This window comes from Scyliorhinus torazame, chromosome 12 (genome assembly GCF_047496885.1).
Source record: "Scyliorhinus torazame isolate Kashiwa2021f chromosome 12, sScyTor2.1, whole genome shotgun sequence".
NCBI classification, from domain to species: Eukaryota; Metazoa; Chordata; class Chondrichthyes; order Carcharhiniformes; family Scyliorhinidae; genus Scyliorhinus; species Scyliorhinus torazame.
Window position 1 is genome coordinate 195,808,484 of NC_092718.1, and position 16,768 is coordinate 195,825,251.

The window sequence follows — 16,768 nt, forward strand, 5'->3', positions numbered from 1 at the left end:
AATGTCCAATGGTTTGCAATGGATCCTGATCGTCATGGGGGCAGTGTTGCACAGCGAGAGAAAGCTGCTAGTATGAAAAAATATTCATCAATAAAAGGATTAAAGAAATTTCAAAATTGTTGACCTTGCTAGACAGCACTCATCCCTGTGGCAAGGGAGAATCACTGTCTTAAACTAAGCTTCCTGGGATCAAAGCCTTCTGTGTAGTAGTGCTTTTTCTGTGCAAATGCCTCCTGTGGCAACATAAAATCAGCTGACTGATTTTTTTAAATTTTTTTTTTAAACTTTATTAAAATATTTTTTTTATTCTCCTCCTTTTTCACATTTTCTCCCAAATTTACACCCAACAATAAACAATAATCAGTAATGAATGTAATGTCAATCCCCATATCAATAACAATGATCCCATCCTCCTACCAAACTCCAAACACTTGTTAACATAAACAAATGACAAAAAGGAATCAGGAATCACCCACAGTCACAAATATAGTCCCCCTCCCCACAACCCTCCCAGCCCCCAACCCCCCTAATTTTCAATGTGATCCAATTCTCGAAAGTGCATAATGAATAACGGCCATGAATTGTAGAACCCATCCATCCTTCCCCTCAGTTCAAATTTGACCTTTTCAAGCGTTAAGAATTCCAGCAGGTCCCCCCACCATGCCAAGACAAGGGTGGAGAGGTTGATCTCCACCCCATCAGGATCTGCCTTCGGACGATCAACGAGGCGAATACTACAACATCTGCCTCCGTGCCAGTTTCCAACCCCGGCTGGTCCGACACCCGAATATGGCCTCCCGAGGGCCTGGGTCCAATTTCACAAGCACCACTTTAGACATTACCCTAAAAACCTCCTTGCAGTAATCCTCCAGCTTTGGACAGGACCAAAACATATAAATGAACTATCGACGATAGTTTGGAACTCAATCTCCGAGTGAGCGCATGCGCAAATGTCGGCCATTCCACAACTACAGAGACATATCTCTGCTTTCCATCAGAGAGAAGGTCACTCCAAGAGTCCTTCTCAATTGTCTTCTCACAGTCGAAGAGCTCCTACCAATTTGACAATGTGCATTTTGTCCATCAAGAGGTACAGTGATCATCACAAAAAGAAAGCCCAAGAAAAATGCAGAAAGCAGAAGCAACCTCAATTCTTGGCCTTCTTTGACTTCACAAAGGCCTTCAATTCCATCAACCAGGAGGGACTAGAGAGAGTCCTCAAATTGCTGCCACAGAAATTGCCCCAGCTGCTGCACAATTACATATGAATCTAAATCCCTTTTTAATGCTTCAATTAAACATACCTCGACCACACTCTCAACCAGTGCATTCCAGGCCTTAACCACTCGCTCATGAAAAAGTTCTCATGTTGTTTTATCCAGTGACTTTAAATCAGTGCCCTTCCATCCTTAATCCTTTCATAAATGGGAATAGTTTCTCCCCATCTAATCTGTCCAGGCCCCTCATGATTTTATACAAGTTCACATAACCTTCTTGCTCATGTACTCTATGCCACTATTAATAAATCCCATACGACGGACTTTATTAACAACTCTTTCAACCTGTCCCAGCATATGGGGCGCGCTTCTCCGCTCCCGCGCCGGTTTGGAGAATCGCCTGGCGCGCCATTTTTCCTCGCGACGCTGGTCCGACACCCTCCCGCGATGCACCCAAGCGGTGGGAACGGCCCAGTCGAGTTCTGCGCGGCACAGGCCAAAGAATTGCCCAGGACACCCAAAATGGCGATTCTCCACTACACCCGCTATTCTCCGGCCCAGATGGGCCGAGCGGCCTGCCCAAAACGACGGCTTCCCGCCGGCGCCATCCACACCTGGTCGCTGCCGGCGGGAACAGTGCGGGAACGCTTGGGGGGGGGGGGGGGGGGCGGCGAGGGGGGTTCTTTCACCGGGGTCGCACTCAAAAGGGGTCTAGCCCGCGATCGGTGCCCACCGATCGGCGGCCCGGCCTCTCTGAAGGAGGACCTCCTTTCCTCCGCACCCAACAAGATCCATCAGACATCTTCTTACGGGGCGACCTTGGGGAGGACGGCAACCATGCATGCGCGGGTAATGGCAGTTAGGCGGCGGATGACGCGGCGCCGCTATTTTGCGGCGCCAATGCCCGGCGCGCGCTGACGACCCCCCCCCCCCCCCCCCCCCCCCCCCCCCGATTTTCTCGCGGCACCGATCCTAGCCCTTTTCGGGCCCTGAATCGGTCGAGATCGGGGCCGTTTGGTGCCGTCGTGAACCTCGACGGCGTTCACGACGGCGTGGGCACTTAGTCGCGGGAGCGGAGAATCGCACCCATGGTGTGTGACATGTGAACAAGAGAGTAAAGGTTCAGAATAAGACTGGGGAACTTTAGAGTTATTAGAGAAGATGATTAAAGCACCCCCATTAAGATATTAAACTTATAACAGGATAAATTGTGAATAATCCTTTAAAAGAAGCAAAAGACGTAATTGGAAATTAGTGACAAGTAAACTTGGAACAGATATTAACACCGAAGTGGCACTCAAAAATAATTAAGGGTCGGTGCAGACGAGATGGGCTAAATGGCCTTTTTCTGCACTGTAGGATTTCGATGGTTCAGAATATTTACCTCCTGGAGCAAAGGCACTGGGTTTTAGAAAATACTTTCTGGGCTAATAGGAGAGTCAGAGGATTTGAAGGATAGGTTTAGAAGAGAAAAAAAAAGTCTTCCATTTCTAGAATGTCTTTCACAATCTCAAGACTTCCAAAGCTTTTTTTTTAAAAACAGACAATGAAGTAATTTTGAAATGTAGCCTAAATGCAAGGTTAAATGTTCTTTAAATGTCTCATCTAGATATTAACAAAAAGAGGCACAATAAAGCTGAACTGAGTGTAAAAAAAGGAATCAAAATGTTGAATTCAAGATACATCATCTTCTTTTCACAATGAAACTAAAGTTTCACGCTATCCAAGTATTATTGATATATAATATGCACAACATATTGGCCTGGTATTTTCTGATGTAACCCAGAATTAGACCTGAAAATGCCCCACTCCAACATCCATTCTGCTGCTACTGTCAAATTGAATGCAAATTTCCTGCTGATCTCATTATAGAATATGCCGAAAGTAGTTTCAATTTAACCAACAATCTGCATAATCGTTACAATATATTTAAGAACAGACAATATATTTAAGATCAATCAGGAAAACATTTCAGTTTCTAAGGCTACTTAAACGATATAGTGCACATCTCAAGAGATGATACAAATAAAGCTCAAAACATATTGGAGAAACAGCTAAAAATTGATCTTTTCCTGCTACTCCTGAAAATCTTTCCTGCTACTCCTGAAAATATTATTATGACGTTAAGAAAATGAGCAAGCATAATTGGGTCTGCGATTAGTTTAAAGCGTGAAATGTGTGGTCGGATGGTGGAATCAATAAACAATTGTTAATGATCAGGAGATTTGATCATACTGTGGTTCAGCACGTAGCTCATTCACACCCAAAATTCCACACATTTCAAGCCACATATTTGATTTGCACCCAGATTACACACATCTCTGGACAAAAAAGTTGACGGAAATTCAAGGTTATACAATCACAAAACTTTGCAACTTTTAATGTGGCTTACACCGAGGTCATTAAATGTATTGAGAAGAATAGGAAACAAGCTGATGGAATCAAAAACTAATCAAATGCAACAACTATTATTTTTCTAGACTTGATTTCACACCTGTTTTGAATCTGCATAACTGCAGAAAATTTGCATGTCAGGTTCGAGCCTGGAGAGCAACTGAGTATCATAATGAACTAAGTGAATAGCTCATTTGGAGAGCCAGTGCAGCCAGGATGGGCCAAATGGCCTCCTCTGCGCTATAATAGTTGTGATTCTGAATAACTTTTATTTAATGTAACAACTGTCTTCCTGGTGTGTTTCACATGAGCCATATAAAACAAAATATGACACTGAGCTGCATGCAGAAATATTAGAACAGGCCTCTTAAGTCAGGGATGGGCAATAAATGCTGGCCCAGCCAGCGATGACCACATCCCATGAATTAATAAAAACAGTGATAAAAAGTTTGGTTAAAGAGATAACGAGCATCTTGGCGGAATGTTAAATAAAAGATGTTGATGTAGCTGGTAACTACATGCACAACATATTTGTACCAGAGCTTCCTCAATCTTATACCATGGGTATTTGTCTTGCATCACAATTGTATTTATCTCTAAACTGAAATACACAGGAAATTCCACCATGACATGGTTTTGATATTGAAATTCTGTCTTAAGCAGTGAAGGAGCACATTTCTTTTCCCAAGAGAATTGCGACAATGGCCAAGCCATAGTGCAGGCAAACAAATTAACAAACAAAAATGTACGACGTGTATAATTCAGAAATACAATAAAAGAGAAATTGGGTCTTTTAGCCCCGTTTATACTCCGTTTATACTATGTTTGATTCACCCCCACTCTCCACCTTTTGGAGCCAAATGAAAAAGAAAATTGAGTACTTTGTAAAATGCTATGTAAAAAATGTTTTCATCTTATTTTTCTCCCACCTCCCACCCCCTCATTTCATAGGACCATCTGTAACTTCTTACGTTTCGCCTTCACAGAATGCCGACCTTTGTTCTGCTATCTCATCTTTTTGCCATCTTCTTTAGTCTTTCATACTACCATTAACACTTTCTTCACATTGACTCCATGACACCTTTGTCAAATTTTTCCCAAGCTCCCAGCTATCCCTGACCTTCTATTTTCTCCACCTGCTCCAATCCCTCTTCAACAGTATAAAATCTATCACTATTCTACTCTCCTAAGCTCTGAAGAGTCATATGAATTTGAAATCCTCTGTTTCTCACTCTGCGGATTCTGCCAGATCTGCTGAGGTTTTATGGCATTTTCTGTTTTTATTATGTAAAAAGGACTATCTATTCACTGGCATGTATTATGCTACTACCTGACACCAGTTTCGCATCATATCACACCACACTAAAAACAAATGAACCATTAAACTTGCCATAACATGGCATGAAATTTTGAAGAGAGCAACACAAAGGCGCAGGCAGCAAAGCTCTTTCAGATCATACTTACAACTAATTTTCCAAACAATTATATTGCTACATTTTCAATCTATCTTACATTATTCAAATCACACTAATACCAGTCAGGAGTAGTTGGTTCAAAAAGAAAACTAATCTCTACAAAATACCATGAAGCACACTAGTAGGAGTATAAATATAAACCCTATTATGTTAATGCACTCCTCATTAATTATAATTATTGATAACCAAATCAAGTTTGCTGGCCATGCTCCTGAGGCACAACAGTTTCTGGTACCACATCATTTTTTTAAACATCTGCAATTGTAATTAAATAAATTCCCTCCAGTAGTTTGGAGCTACAAGTGAGCTACACCTAATTGAAGCAAGATGAGAGTTGATTTATTTTAAGTACTTACACCAAAAGTATCTCTGCGAAGTCCTTTATGGTTTCTCAACCAAGATCGGCTGAGCTCATTCAACTCCAGGATTGGCTGCACTTTCAATCTTACGGTGTCTCCAGATTGACGGATCATCTCAACTATTTCATCTCGAGATTTGTTTTCAACATTCTTACTGTTAATTTCCACTAGTCTGTCACCAGGCATGAGACCCAATGCAAGATCTTTGGTACCAGCACCAGGTTCTGCAAAGTGAACCATTCTGCGGTAAACTTGCCCATCAGGTCCTCTGTCCAGCATGGTAGTTCTCCGCAAAGAGAATCCAAAGTCTCCTGTATTTCTTCTCTGCAAAACAAGATCTCTGGGTTCCGTAGGTAAAGGTGGTACCATAGGAGGAAGCCGTAGATCAGCAGCAAACCTTTTATCTACAATTTCCGGAATCTGAGAATTAGGACTTGCCATTAACACTGAATCGGACATATTTTTTGGAATTTCCTCCAGATACTTAAGTAGTAAGCCTTCATTTCTCATTTCTACTTGTGGTGAAGGAGTTGCAGAATTTTCTGATGGAGATGACACTTCGGACGTCTCTTCTCGGCTCTTTTGTGAAAAAGAGAACCTCTTTACTAGTTGGACTGAATTTTGTTTAGCAAGAGAGCCAAACAAAGCTGCTCTCTGGAGTACAGATCCCTTCAAACTAGTCTCATCTATTTTGAGGTCATCGCTAGAACTGGCAGTACTCAACTGCTCGGAATCAAAAATCATGCTTCCTCGGTTACTAACAGTGTCTGAATCAATATCGGTAAGATTAAGATCTGAACTACTAGCTACTTTAATTGGGATTGGAGCAGAAATTTCCAGTTTAGTCTTTGATTCCCGCTTCGATGATCGATTCAAATTAAACAGTCCTCGACGAAGACCAACTTCCTCAAGACTTTTCAATTCCGCAACAGACATTTTCTCCCGTTTTTCCTTCTTTTCTTTCTTTTCCTTTTTATCTTTGTCTTTTTTGATTAAGTTAAACATTTTCAATGTTTTTTTTGTGTGCAAATTATTAACGAGTGGAAAAATAATTAATAAAGATAGAATCTTTCAATGGTCCAGCTGCAATCAGGGACAAATCACTTTCTTCTTAAAAAGGTATGGCCAACTGTAATCTTGCGTGTCTGAAATTAAATCAAAATTATAGTTAAATTCTAAATTATTCAGTACTCAATTTCAATATTCATTTTTCTAAAATTACTAGTTCAAGAAATAAATATCTTATTGTACACATCACCGCAATTAAAATAGCAAAATAATATAGATGACAAATATGAACATGCATCCAAATGCATAATCATCTTTTAATTGCTCAGTTGCTAGGCTTGTTAGTCAGTACAGAAATAAGTCATATAGGCCAGAAAGATCCTCGATTCAATGCCTGATCTGTAAAGAGGCAGATGACTGACGGAACTGCAATAATTGGTTTGCGCTCTTTAGCTATTGGGAAGTGGAAATAAGTTATAGCTAAGTTTCCCTCAATCATCATCCTCAGTAATTCCTGATGGAAAAAACTATGTGGGTGCCAAGTGAGCAGTAGCTGGGTTTCGGCTGTGATAGTTCCCCACAGTTAAATTTACCATCTGTGCAACTTTGGAAAGTTTTGGTAGCATGTACCTCAAATTCCAAAATGCACTTGACAAAATTCTACATGACAGACTAATATTTACACTAATAAATTATGGGGATTTAGTATGGATAAGAAACTGATTGAAGGATAACAAATTGAATGTGTAAATGGAGAGGAGGTGGAAGAAAAAGAAGAGCTGAGGAGGTGCCTCAGCGCTCAATGTAGGGACCACTACAGTTGCTAATTTACATGTGACCTGGATTCAAAAACTCATGTAAAGGTGCCAAATTGCACTATACCAAAGCAAAAACGATTGCAGAATCAATGGAGAAGGCACTGAAAATACAGACAGTGTTGGACAGTACATGCAAATGAACAGAATAATAGCATTTGAAATTTAATGCAAACAAGTGCAGCGAGTGAGGAAGAAAAGTAACAAGAAATCATCAATGATGAAGTTAATAATTGTCATGTGAGAGTTACTTTAAGAAATGGGTGTTTAAGAAATGTACCTTTAAGAAATGGGTGTTTATCAGTGACGTCAGAGTGTGGGCGGAGCTGGGCGGTGTCAGCTTTTTACTTTTGTTTTAGGTTGTTTGCTGCAGGGTGTGTTTTAGTTTCGTTTTCAGTGTTGGAGCTGAAGCCAGACACACCAGGTGTATTGTTAATCTCTCTGCCATGAAAAGACTATCTCTTGATCATTTGGTGAATTCAGAATTCTAAATGTTTTCAGTAGTGAATGTAAACCTGATGTGCTTCTGTTAAAAGGTGTTTCTTTTGTCTTCTGGATGTTGTTTGGGAAGTTATTAAGGATTACTTAGTGTTGTATTCTTTGGGGGTTGTATTTTAATTAATGGTTGCTAAGATGTTCACTGTATATTTTAAAAAGGTTAACTTGAGTTCATAGAATAAACATTGTTTTGCTTTAAAAAATACTTTTCCATTTCTGCTGTACCACATCTGTAGAGTGGGCTGTGTGCTCCCCATACCACAATCTATTAAAAGTTGTGGGTTAGGTGAACTCCATGATACACTTTGGAGTTCTCTAAACCCTGGCCCATAACAGGATAAGAAACTGATTGAAGGATAAAAAATTGAATGTGTAAATGGAGAGGAGGTGGAAGGAAAAGAAGAGCTGAGGAGGTGCCTCAGCGCTCAATGCAGGGACCACTACCGTTGCTAATTTACATGTGATCTGAATTCAAAAACTCATGTAAAGATGCCAAATTGCACAATACCAAAGCAAAAAAGACTGCAGAATCAATGGAGAAAGCAAACAAGTGCGAGTGAGGTAGAAAAGTAACAAGAAATCATCAAGGATGACGTTAAAAATAGCAAAGATTGAACCCAAGAGACATTTGAGAATCTTAATAACCAACCAATAAGCCAAACGTATCCAAATGATGCAAAGCAATGACAGATCCACACAACATTAGTGAAAAATAAGTCAAAGGAGCCAATAATCTTCTTTATATTGCACCATTCAGACCATATCCTACATGTTTCATCCTTTTTGGTTGCCAAGAAATTTGACTGATCCCAATCTTGTGTTGGGTGGTGGAAAGTCAGGTTATCAGCCAAGTAAGATGGTGTTTGAGGGTTGATCTAATAGTGGTATACAAGAAATGAAATGAAATGAAAATCGCTTGTCACAAGTAGGCTTCAATGAAGTTACTGTGAAAAGACCCTAGTCGCCACATTCCGGCGCCTGTTCGGGGAGGCTGTTACGGGAATTGAACCGTGCTGCTGGCCTGCCTTGGTCTGCTTTCAAAGCCAGCGATTTAGCCCTGTGCTAAACAGCCCCTGGAGGCTAAAAAGGTAAAAATGTTAATCTCAATTATAATTAAAAATTAAACTAAACAGCAGAATTAGTAAACATAGACTCAAACTAATAAAAATGTAAATTTAAGACTGATGACAGGAAAACTTACTTCATGTAAGAGTGATGCACAAACCTCAGGTAGAATAATGATGGCAAATCTTGAAATTATTTAAGAAACAACTAGATACAGGGTATATTAGGACCTCTCTGAAGGGATGAACTAAAATAGGCAAATGGCCTTCCCATCCATATTTTCTAATTCAACAAACTTCAGAAAAGAATGGGAAAAGCAAAATGAGGAAAAAGGGAATGCAATGATAATTTTGAAAATAAATTAGGATAATTATATATTTTAACTTGCATGTGACAGTTTTAATTATTTACAGCAATGATTGCTGATGGCAATATAGATCAGAAAAAGATTCATAAATAAATAGTTCAGACACATCATTAAATACAATAGAGCAACCACGTATTGTATTACATCCTTCACTTTTCAAGGCTCTTGAGCTAGTATCCTAATTACATGAATGCAGCAAAATGGAGAGAACAAAAAGATCAATTAAAAGTTTTATATGGTTTGTTTTCCCTTAAATGAAGGATGCCTGATGGCCACATTTAATACTTGCACTCTCCCATTCTGATGCACAATAATCCAGATAATAATCCTTCGTCTGCCAAAATGGCAGTGCAATTTTTAATCATTATTTGGTCTACTTATTATCTGGTCAACTTTGAGGAACAATAATTCAAAACTTTCACAATAGATTTTTAAAACTAAATCAAAACTTCTGCAAATATGACAGGTTATAATTAGAGCCACTTCCATGTTTCACTATAATACAAACTTCTCTAACGTCGGATTATATTTGTACAGCACAATTGGAAGTAGATAGTCATAAAATCACTGACCTGCCAGATATAGAACTAGCTGAAAGACTTATAATAGTTCAAGATCAATGGCAGTTTTACACACTGGGGGAATATTTACTCCTGATTATTTCACAGTAAAATTGTACACACATTATTAAAGAAAATATTGACAACTTCAAAGCAAATCACAAAGGGAATTTGTCCCTCAGGACCACATTTCGGTCAGCTCCCCATATCCCTCAACTCCTCTGTCGATCAAAATTCTGACTCAACCTTGAATACACTCTCTGGATGGAGAATTCCAAACATTAACAACACTCAAGAGTTGAAATGCCTCCACTTCTCCATCTTAAATGTGAGACTCCTTATTTTGAAACTGTGCACCCTACCTTTAGAATCCCCCATGAGAGGAAACATCCTCTCAGCATCCTCCCAGTCAAATCCCTTCAGAACAGTATACCCCGGGTCCCTAGCTCCGTGAGGCAGCACCGCTAACCACTGTGCCATCGCAAACGCTGTAGGGGGACACGGACGGACACACACACATCTAAAACCCTAACCCTCTGGCGACAGAACCTGTTCCAAGAAAAATCTCGCTATCAGAACAACTGAAAGCCCCACTAGGTGCAGGAAGAGGAACAACAGCAACATCCGCTGAAGGTGGGAGGAAGACAGTCTCTAGTCAAAGAGAAACATAATACAGCCATTTTTAAAAAAAATATTTTTATTCTCCTCCTCTTTCACGTTTTCTCCCGAATTTACACCCACCAACAATAAACAATAATCAGCAACAGATATGTCAATCCCCATAACAATAACAACGATCCCATCCTCCCACCAACCCCCAAACATCAGCCAGTAGGTTTACATAAACAAATGACAAAAAGGAATCAGGGATTACCCATATTCATCCTTAATATACACAGACCCCCCCCCAACTAATGTTCGATGTTATCCAGTTTTTCATAGATTTATCATAGAATTTACAGTGCAGAAGGAGGCCATTCGGCCCATCAAGTCTGCACCGGCTCTTGGAAAGAGCACCCTACCCAAGGTCCACACCTCCACCCTATCCCCATAACCCAGCAACCCCACCCAACACTAAGGGCAACTTTGGACACTAAGGGCAATTTAGCATGGCCAATCCACCTAACCTGCACATCTTTGGACTGTGGGAGGAAACCGGAGCACCCGGACGAAACCCACGCACACACGGGGAGAATGTGCAGACTCCGCACAGACAGTGACCCAAGCCGGGAATCGAACCTGGGACCCTGGGGCTGTGAAGCAATTGTGCTATCCACAATGCTACCGTGCTGTCCAGTTCTTGAAAGTGCATAATAAATAGTGCCCATGACTTGTAGACCCCTCCGAACTTCCCCGCAGTTCGAACTTAACCTGCTCAAAGGTCAAGTATTTCAACAGGTCCCCCCGCCATGTCAAGGCACTGAGTGGAGAGGCTGCTCTTCATCCCAGCAGGATCCGCCTTCGGGCGATCAATGAGGCAAAGGCTATGATATCTGCCTCCGCACCTTTTTCCAACCCTGGCTTGTCCGAAACCCCGAATATGGCCTCCCGGGGACCCGGGTCCAGTTTCATGCACACCACCTTGGAAATGACCCTAAAAGCCTCCTTCCAGTACTCCCCTAGCTTTGGACAGGACCAAAACATATGAACGTGATTAGCGGGCCCCCCCCGCAACGCTCACACACATCTTCTACTCCTTCAAAAAATCGGCTCAGCCTCGCCACCTTCAGCTGTATCAGCCCCAACCTCGCACATGAGGTGGAGGCATTCACTCTCCAAAGCACCTCACACCAGATCCCCTCTTCTATAACCTCTCCCAGCTCTTCCTCCCACTTTGCTTTGATCCCTTCTCGTGGTGCCTTATCCTCTTCCAGAATAGCTCCGTACACCGCTGACACTGCCCCCTTCTCCCGTCCCCTTGTCGTCAGCACCTCCTCCAGTAATGTGGAGGCCGGTTCCTCCGGGAAGCTCTGGATCTCCTTCCTGGCAAAATCCCGAACCTGCATGTATCTAAACACTTCTCCCTGCTCCTGCCCATACTTCGATTCCAGCTCCCTCAATCCTGCAAACCGACCCCAAAGTAATACAGCCATTTAAAGGTTCTGGGAGATTCATCCTGACGTGGCCAGGGTTAAGAAGAATCACTGGAGCATGCTTCACTCCTGGTGGTGGATTTAAGAAAAATGGGGAAAGCACCTGGGAAAAAAAAATCACTTATAGTTACTACTTGGACAGACTAGATGCAGGGAGCATGTTATTCCTGGTCAGCGAATCTAGAACCAGGGGACAAAGTCTCCGACCATTTGGGGCCGAGATTAGGAAACGTGTCTTCACTCAAAGGGTAGCGAACCTGCAGAATTCACTACCACAGAAGGCTGTGGAGGCAAGTCACTGAATGTATTCAAGAAAGAAAGAAAGATAAATCTTTGGATTTTAATGGCATTAAGGGGTATGGAGAGGAAACAGGAATATGGCATTGAGATAGAGGATCAGCTATGATCATATTGAATGGCAGAGCAGGTTCGAAGGGCTGAATAGCCTACTCCTACTTTCTATATTTCTATGAAGCGGGCTCTAGGAACCTACTGGAAGCCAGGAGAACTGTAGGCTGTTTGCTCTAATGACTAATTCCGTGGAGTGTGTGGCATGTAATAAGTGTAAAAGGGAAATGTTCCTCTCCCTTGTGGAAAGTACAAGTTACCTACAAGAAAGAAAATAGCATTTGGTCAACATTGCCATTCGTCATTTGTTACAGGAAGTATTTTTAAATATGAAATCTTGTTGTGTCATTCTTTCAGCTACTAACTGGAAGTTTGAATCTTTTTTTTTTAATGTTATCTGACTCTACAAAGATCGTAACAAAGTTTGATTCAACACAACAGAAATGAAAATGAAAATCGCTTGTCACAAGTAGGCTTCAAATGAAGTTACTGTGAAAAGCCCCTAGTCGCCACATTCCGGCGCCTGTTCGGGGAGGCTGGTACGGGAATTGAACCGTGCTGCTGGCCTGCCTTGGTCTGCTTTAAAAGCCAGCGATTTAGCCAGTGTGCTAAACCAGCCCCAGAAATCAATATACATCACGGAGTTGTTCATAATACAATTCACTGAATTTCAATGTTCTAAGGATAGCAAAGAGTTGACTATCTTGCTCCCTCTTTTCTAATATTTCAGTAGCTAATTTGTGTACGACAGGTTCCTCCAAAGAACAAAAACTGCCCTGACCAGTTCATCCATTTTGGAGCTGGGTGATGAATCTTGACAGGACACTGGAGATAATTTGCTGTTCTTCAATTATTGCCATGGGATACGTCATAACCACTTGAGATATACAGATCTTGAATTTAAATGGTTTCACCTAAAGGACAGTAACCAATGCAATGCTGAACTGAAGTGCGAGTATATATTACACACTTAAAACACTGGAGTGGGCTATCTGCCCCACCCATCAATTCCGAACAGAAGGTGAGGATATACCAATTGAACTAAACTGTCATTTATTTTTTTAATATGAATGCTAGAGCACTTAAGAGCAACAAGCATCTTTGTGTTTACACCACTGGTCTATTCCCATCTCATTTCAATGACTGGTTTATTTCACTTAATGAAAGAGACTTACTATAATGAGTAAAAAAAAATGAAATTCAGAATACAAACAAGTTGAACATTAATGAGGAATATATTTGCATGCACATCTACTCAATATTAATAAAAATTTCAAACCCAAACTGTTGAAACTTGAATAGAATTATCCAAGGAAGCATGTTAAGTTCTGTTTATTTTTTTTTTTAAGTGATTTGTAAAAAACAAATATTTGCAAATGTAAAAATGATAACTTGTGTCCACAGATTGGTCTCGACTTAATTCCAGAGATTAGCTTTTCTTATTGAGGACCCAAAGTTTCTTTAAGTTATTATCCTTAAGATCAGAGCCAAGTTTGTATTTCTATTTAAAATGTAACCATTTTCCAAATGCTCTGTATGTGTTCTGGAATAATGCCATTTGCCTGCTTTGCCAAATTACAATGATTGGAAAAACAAACATGTAAAAATGATTTAAATTGTTTCTGAAAAGTAGCAAATAACCCCACTTTCTCAGTAAACAAGCTATACAGCCAAATTCAACATTCTTAATGCATATTTGGATATTTGAAAGATTAATCATTTAAAAATTATAGTATGTTATCTACCATTTTAAAATGTATGAGCTTCTGTGACTGTCACAACATTCTCTAAATTGCTTGTCAGGCAGCTCTTTTTAAATTTGTTTTTTTTCACTTTGATGCTCTCAGACATCACACACCAGTAGACTTGATTGTGTACTTCTGCCAACCCAAACGCGACTCAGTTACTTACAAAAAGTTTTCAAGTCAAAGGTAACTTATCTGTGAACTCCTCTTTCTCCATAACTAATACGTGGACCTCATGGATAAGTGAGTCACAGATATATCACACTACTTATAATGCAATATATTGGGAGCATAATGTGCTATGTTGGCACAACACATTTTCAAAAAGGGACCAAAAAGTCTAAACATTTTGTCATTGCACAACACTGCAATGTAACAATATTTCAAAAGGGAGCATTAAGAATAAAACATTCAAAAACTTTATGTTACAGACATGAACACCGACTCATATCTCTAGCTCAATAAAAAGTTACTTTGTGAACAATGTTTATGTTCTGGTGCAAATCAGCAATAAAAGCAAGTTACGTATCTAAACACAAATTTGACTGATGAAGATAGTGACACATTGCTGCACCTCATTCAAATCAGTATCCAACTAAGTTTTTCTATAACAGGTAAAAGTCTTCAATATAAAAAAATCTGTATGAACATTTTATTTTGTCAGCAGATCATTAATTATGAAGAAAAATATGTTCTCACATTTATCACTAAGAATGTCACACCTAAGTGTGTATTGAAGAGGTTTGCAGTGGTGAAAACTAGAGATGTCCACCAGTGTTGCAATGGTTGTATAAATAGAAAAGGGGAATCCCAAAACTATTATACATTTAGTAATTATAACAGTTGGAAACAAAAGTTTGAAAGTGTGGGCAAGTAGTAGCAAATTAACTACCCAATAAACATCAAATTATTTGTAATATCGATTTATGTTGCGACAAAGTGCAACCTTGTCTCAGTGCTTTGAGCATTGAACAGCAAAGTTCAAACTTAATCTATTTCTGAACAGAAAAGGCATTGCACAGTATTAACATTTAGGGGCTGGTTTAGCACAGGGCTAAATAGCTGGCTTTTAAAGCAGACCAAGGCAGGCCAGCAGCGTGGGTTCAATTCCCGTACCAGCTTCCCCGAACAAGCACCAGAACGTGGCGACTCGGGGCTTTTCGCAGTAACTTCATTTGAAGCCTACTTGTGACAATAAGCGATTTTCTTTTTTTTTTAAATTACATTTGTTACAAGTTAATGGACAAAAACTGTAAATTCTATATGTAATATAAAAGGAACTCAAAACAATAATTCTCAAATGTCTGACAAAACAAACAACACATGTTCAAAGAAGGAAATTGAGAAAATTGGCATAACTGCCATTCATCTACAGTACAATGTCCTGGAGAAAGATAACTCAACACAATTTTAAATAAACTGAAGGAGTAATCCACATGGTTGCCCATGCAAAGCGAACTCGCCAGTACAGGGCAATCTAACACGACTCCTTGGGTGGTGGCAAAGCCAAGTTGTGTTCTTTGGTTAAAAACAAACGATGGACCTTATGGCTCGAAAGCAAATGAATCACCAATACGTCAAATTCGCCACAAATGTTTGCAGAGACTCAATTTTTAGTCTTGGCATTAAAAGGGGAAACGAGGCGACGTAATTTGCAATGTATGTAAACAATGAAAGGTAAACAGTACAATTTAGACATTAGATCGGTCACATTTGTTTGCGATGGTCTTCCCTTGCAGTGCACTGTGCCTTTAAAGGTTGAGCCCGATTTGTACCTTTTACCTTGCGAAATTCCCATTCCCAGATGGAAAGGAAGGCTGGAGATGCAGTACTGAGCTTGGCCTACAATCGAAATCAGTGACACAATAGATGCATGCCACAAACAATAGGGAAAGATCTACACACACCAAAAAAACACGAATTTTTTTTTGTGCGTGTGCGTCAAATCGGTCGAAGCAGGGGCTTTAATTTCCCTGGTGGGTCGCAGCTTCATCGGTGTCTTTGCCCCCTCTCGCCACCTCTTTTTTCCCCCGATTTTGCTGGATCCTCCATGAAACGCTTCCTGAAAACCCGAACCTCCCCTCCATCCACAAAAAGAACCCAACGTGGGGTGGGGAGGGGGGAGCAACCATATATACATATCATTGAAAAATGTGTTAATAATGGCAAACACTCTTTGGAATTGAAGCGACAGAGAGATTGGGGAGGAAAAAATACTAGGAATAAAATAAGAGTCGGTGGACGGGGTGGAGGCAAGCTGAATTGAAAGCAACGAGCGAGACTCACCAAGGGGAACAGGAGCGTGCATTATTTGCGGGTCTCGCTGCTGGGGCAGCCGTTGACAGCGCGAGCCTCTGTCCGGCCAGCGTCGCGCGACTCCGAGACGGTTAAAATGGCGCTGCGTGCGTGTGTGTGCGCGCGCGCGGGCGGCGCGCTCGCTCGAGGCACTGCCGGCTTGGGCGAGGGAGGGAGCGCACCGTCAACTTGCGCGCGCGCGCGCAGCTGCCGGCTTGGGCCACGCGCCCCTCCTTGGACCGCGCACCCCTCCCTGCCGAGCAACCAGTCAATCCCCCGGCGCCCAGGCAGCTCGAGACTACTCTGCCTCGCCCCGCCTCCCTCAGCTCGCCACACAAAACCAAGGAGTCACAGAGTCGCTTAGGGCAAGGCGGAGGGGGCCGTTCGGCCCACCCTGAATCCATGCCAGTCCACTCCCTCGCTCTCTGCCTGACCCAAATAGTTAATTACCAAAGAGAAAATGCTGGAAAATCTCAGCAGGTCTGGCAGCATCTACAGGGAGAGAAAAGTTTTGAGTCCAGGTGACCCA

The 16,768-nt window shown here is 41.1% G+C and overlaps 1 protein-coding gene across 9 annotated transcripts in view; it reads right to left on the minus strand.

Moving 5' to 3' along the window:
• myo18ab (myosin XVIIIA b) overlaps positions 1-16,357 on the minus strand; it is a 351,310-nt gene extending 334,953 nt beyond the window's left edge. For 8 of the 9 annotated variants that reach the window (XM_072469598.1, XM_072469597.1, XM_072469599.1 and 5 more), the window contains exons 1-2: positions 16,231-16,357; positions 5,443-6,590 (exon numbers count right to left, since the gene is read on the minus strand). In XM_072469598.1, coding sequence (XP_072325699.1) covers positions 5,443-6,450 — 1,008 coding nt within the window. In that variant the 5' untranslated portion in view covers positions 6,451-6,590; positions 16,231-16,357. Of the gene's footprint in view, positions 1-5,442; positions 6,591-15,726; positions 16,186-16,230 lie in introns of those variants that run through there. The other variant, XM_072469588.1, reaches the window with a different exon arrangement.
• Positions 16,358-16,768: the final 411 nt, after the last annotated feature.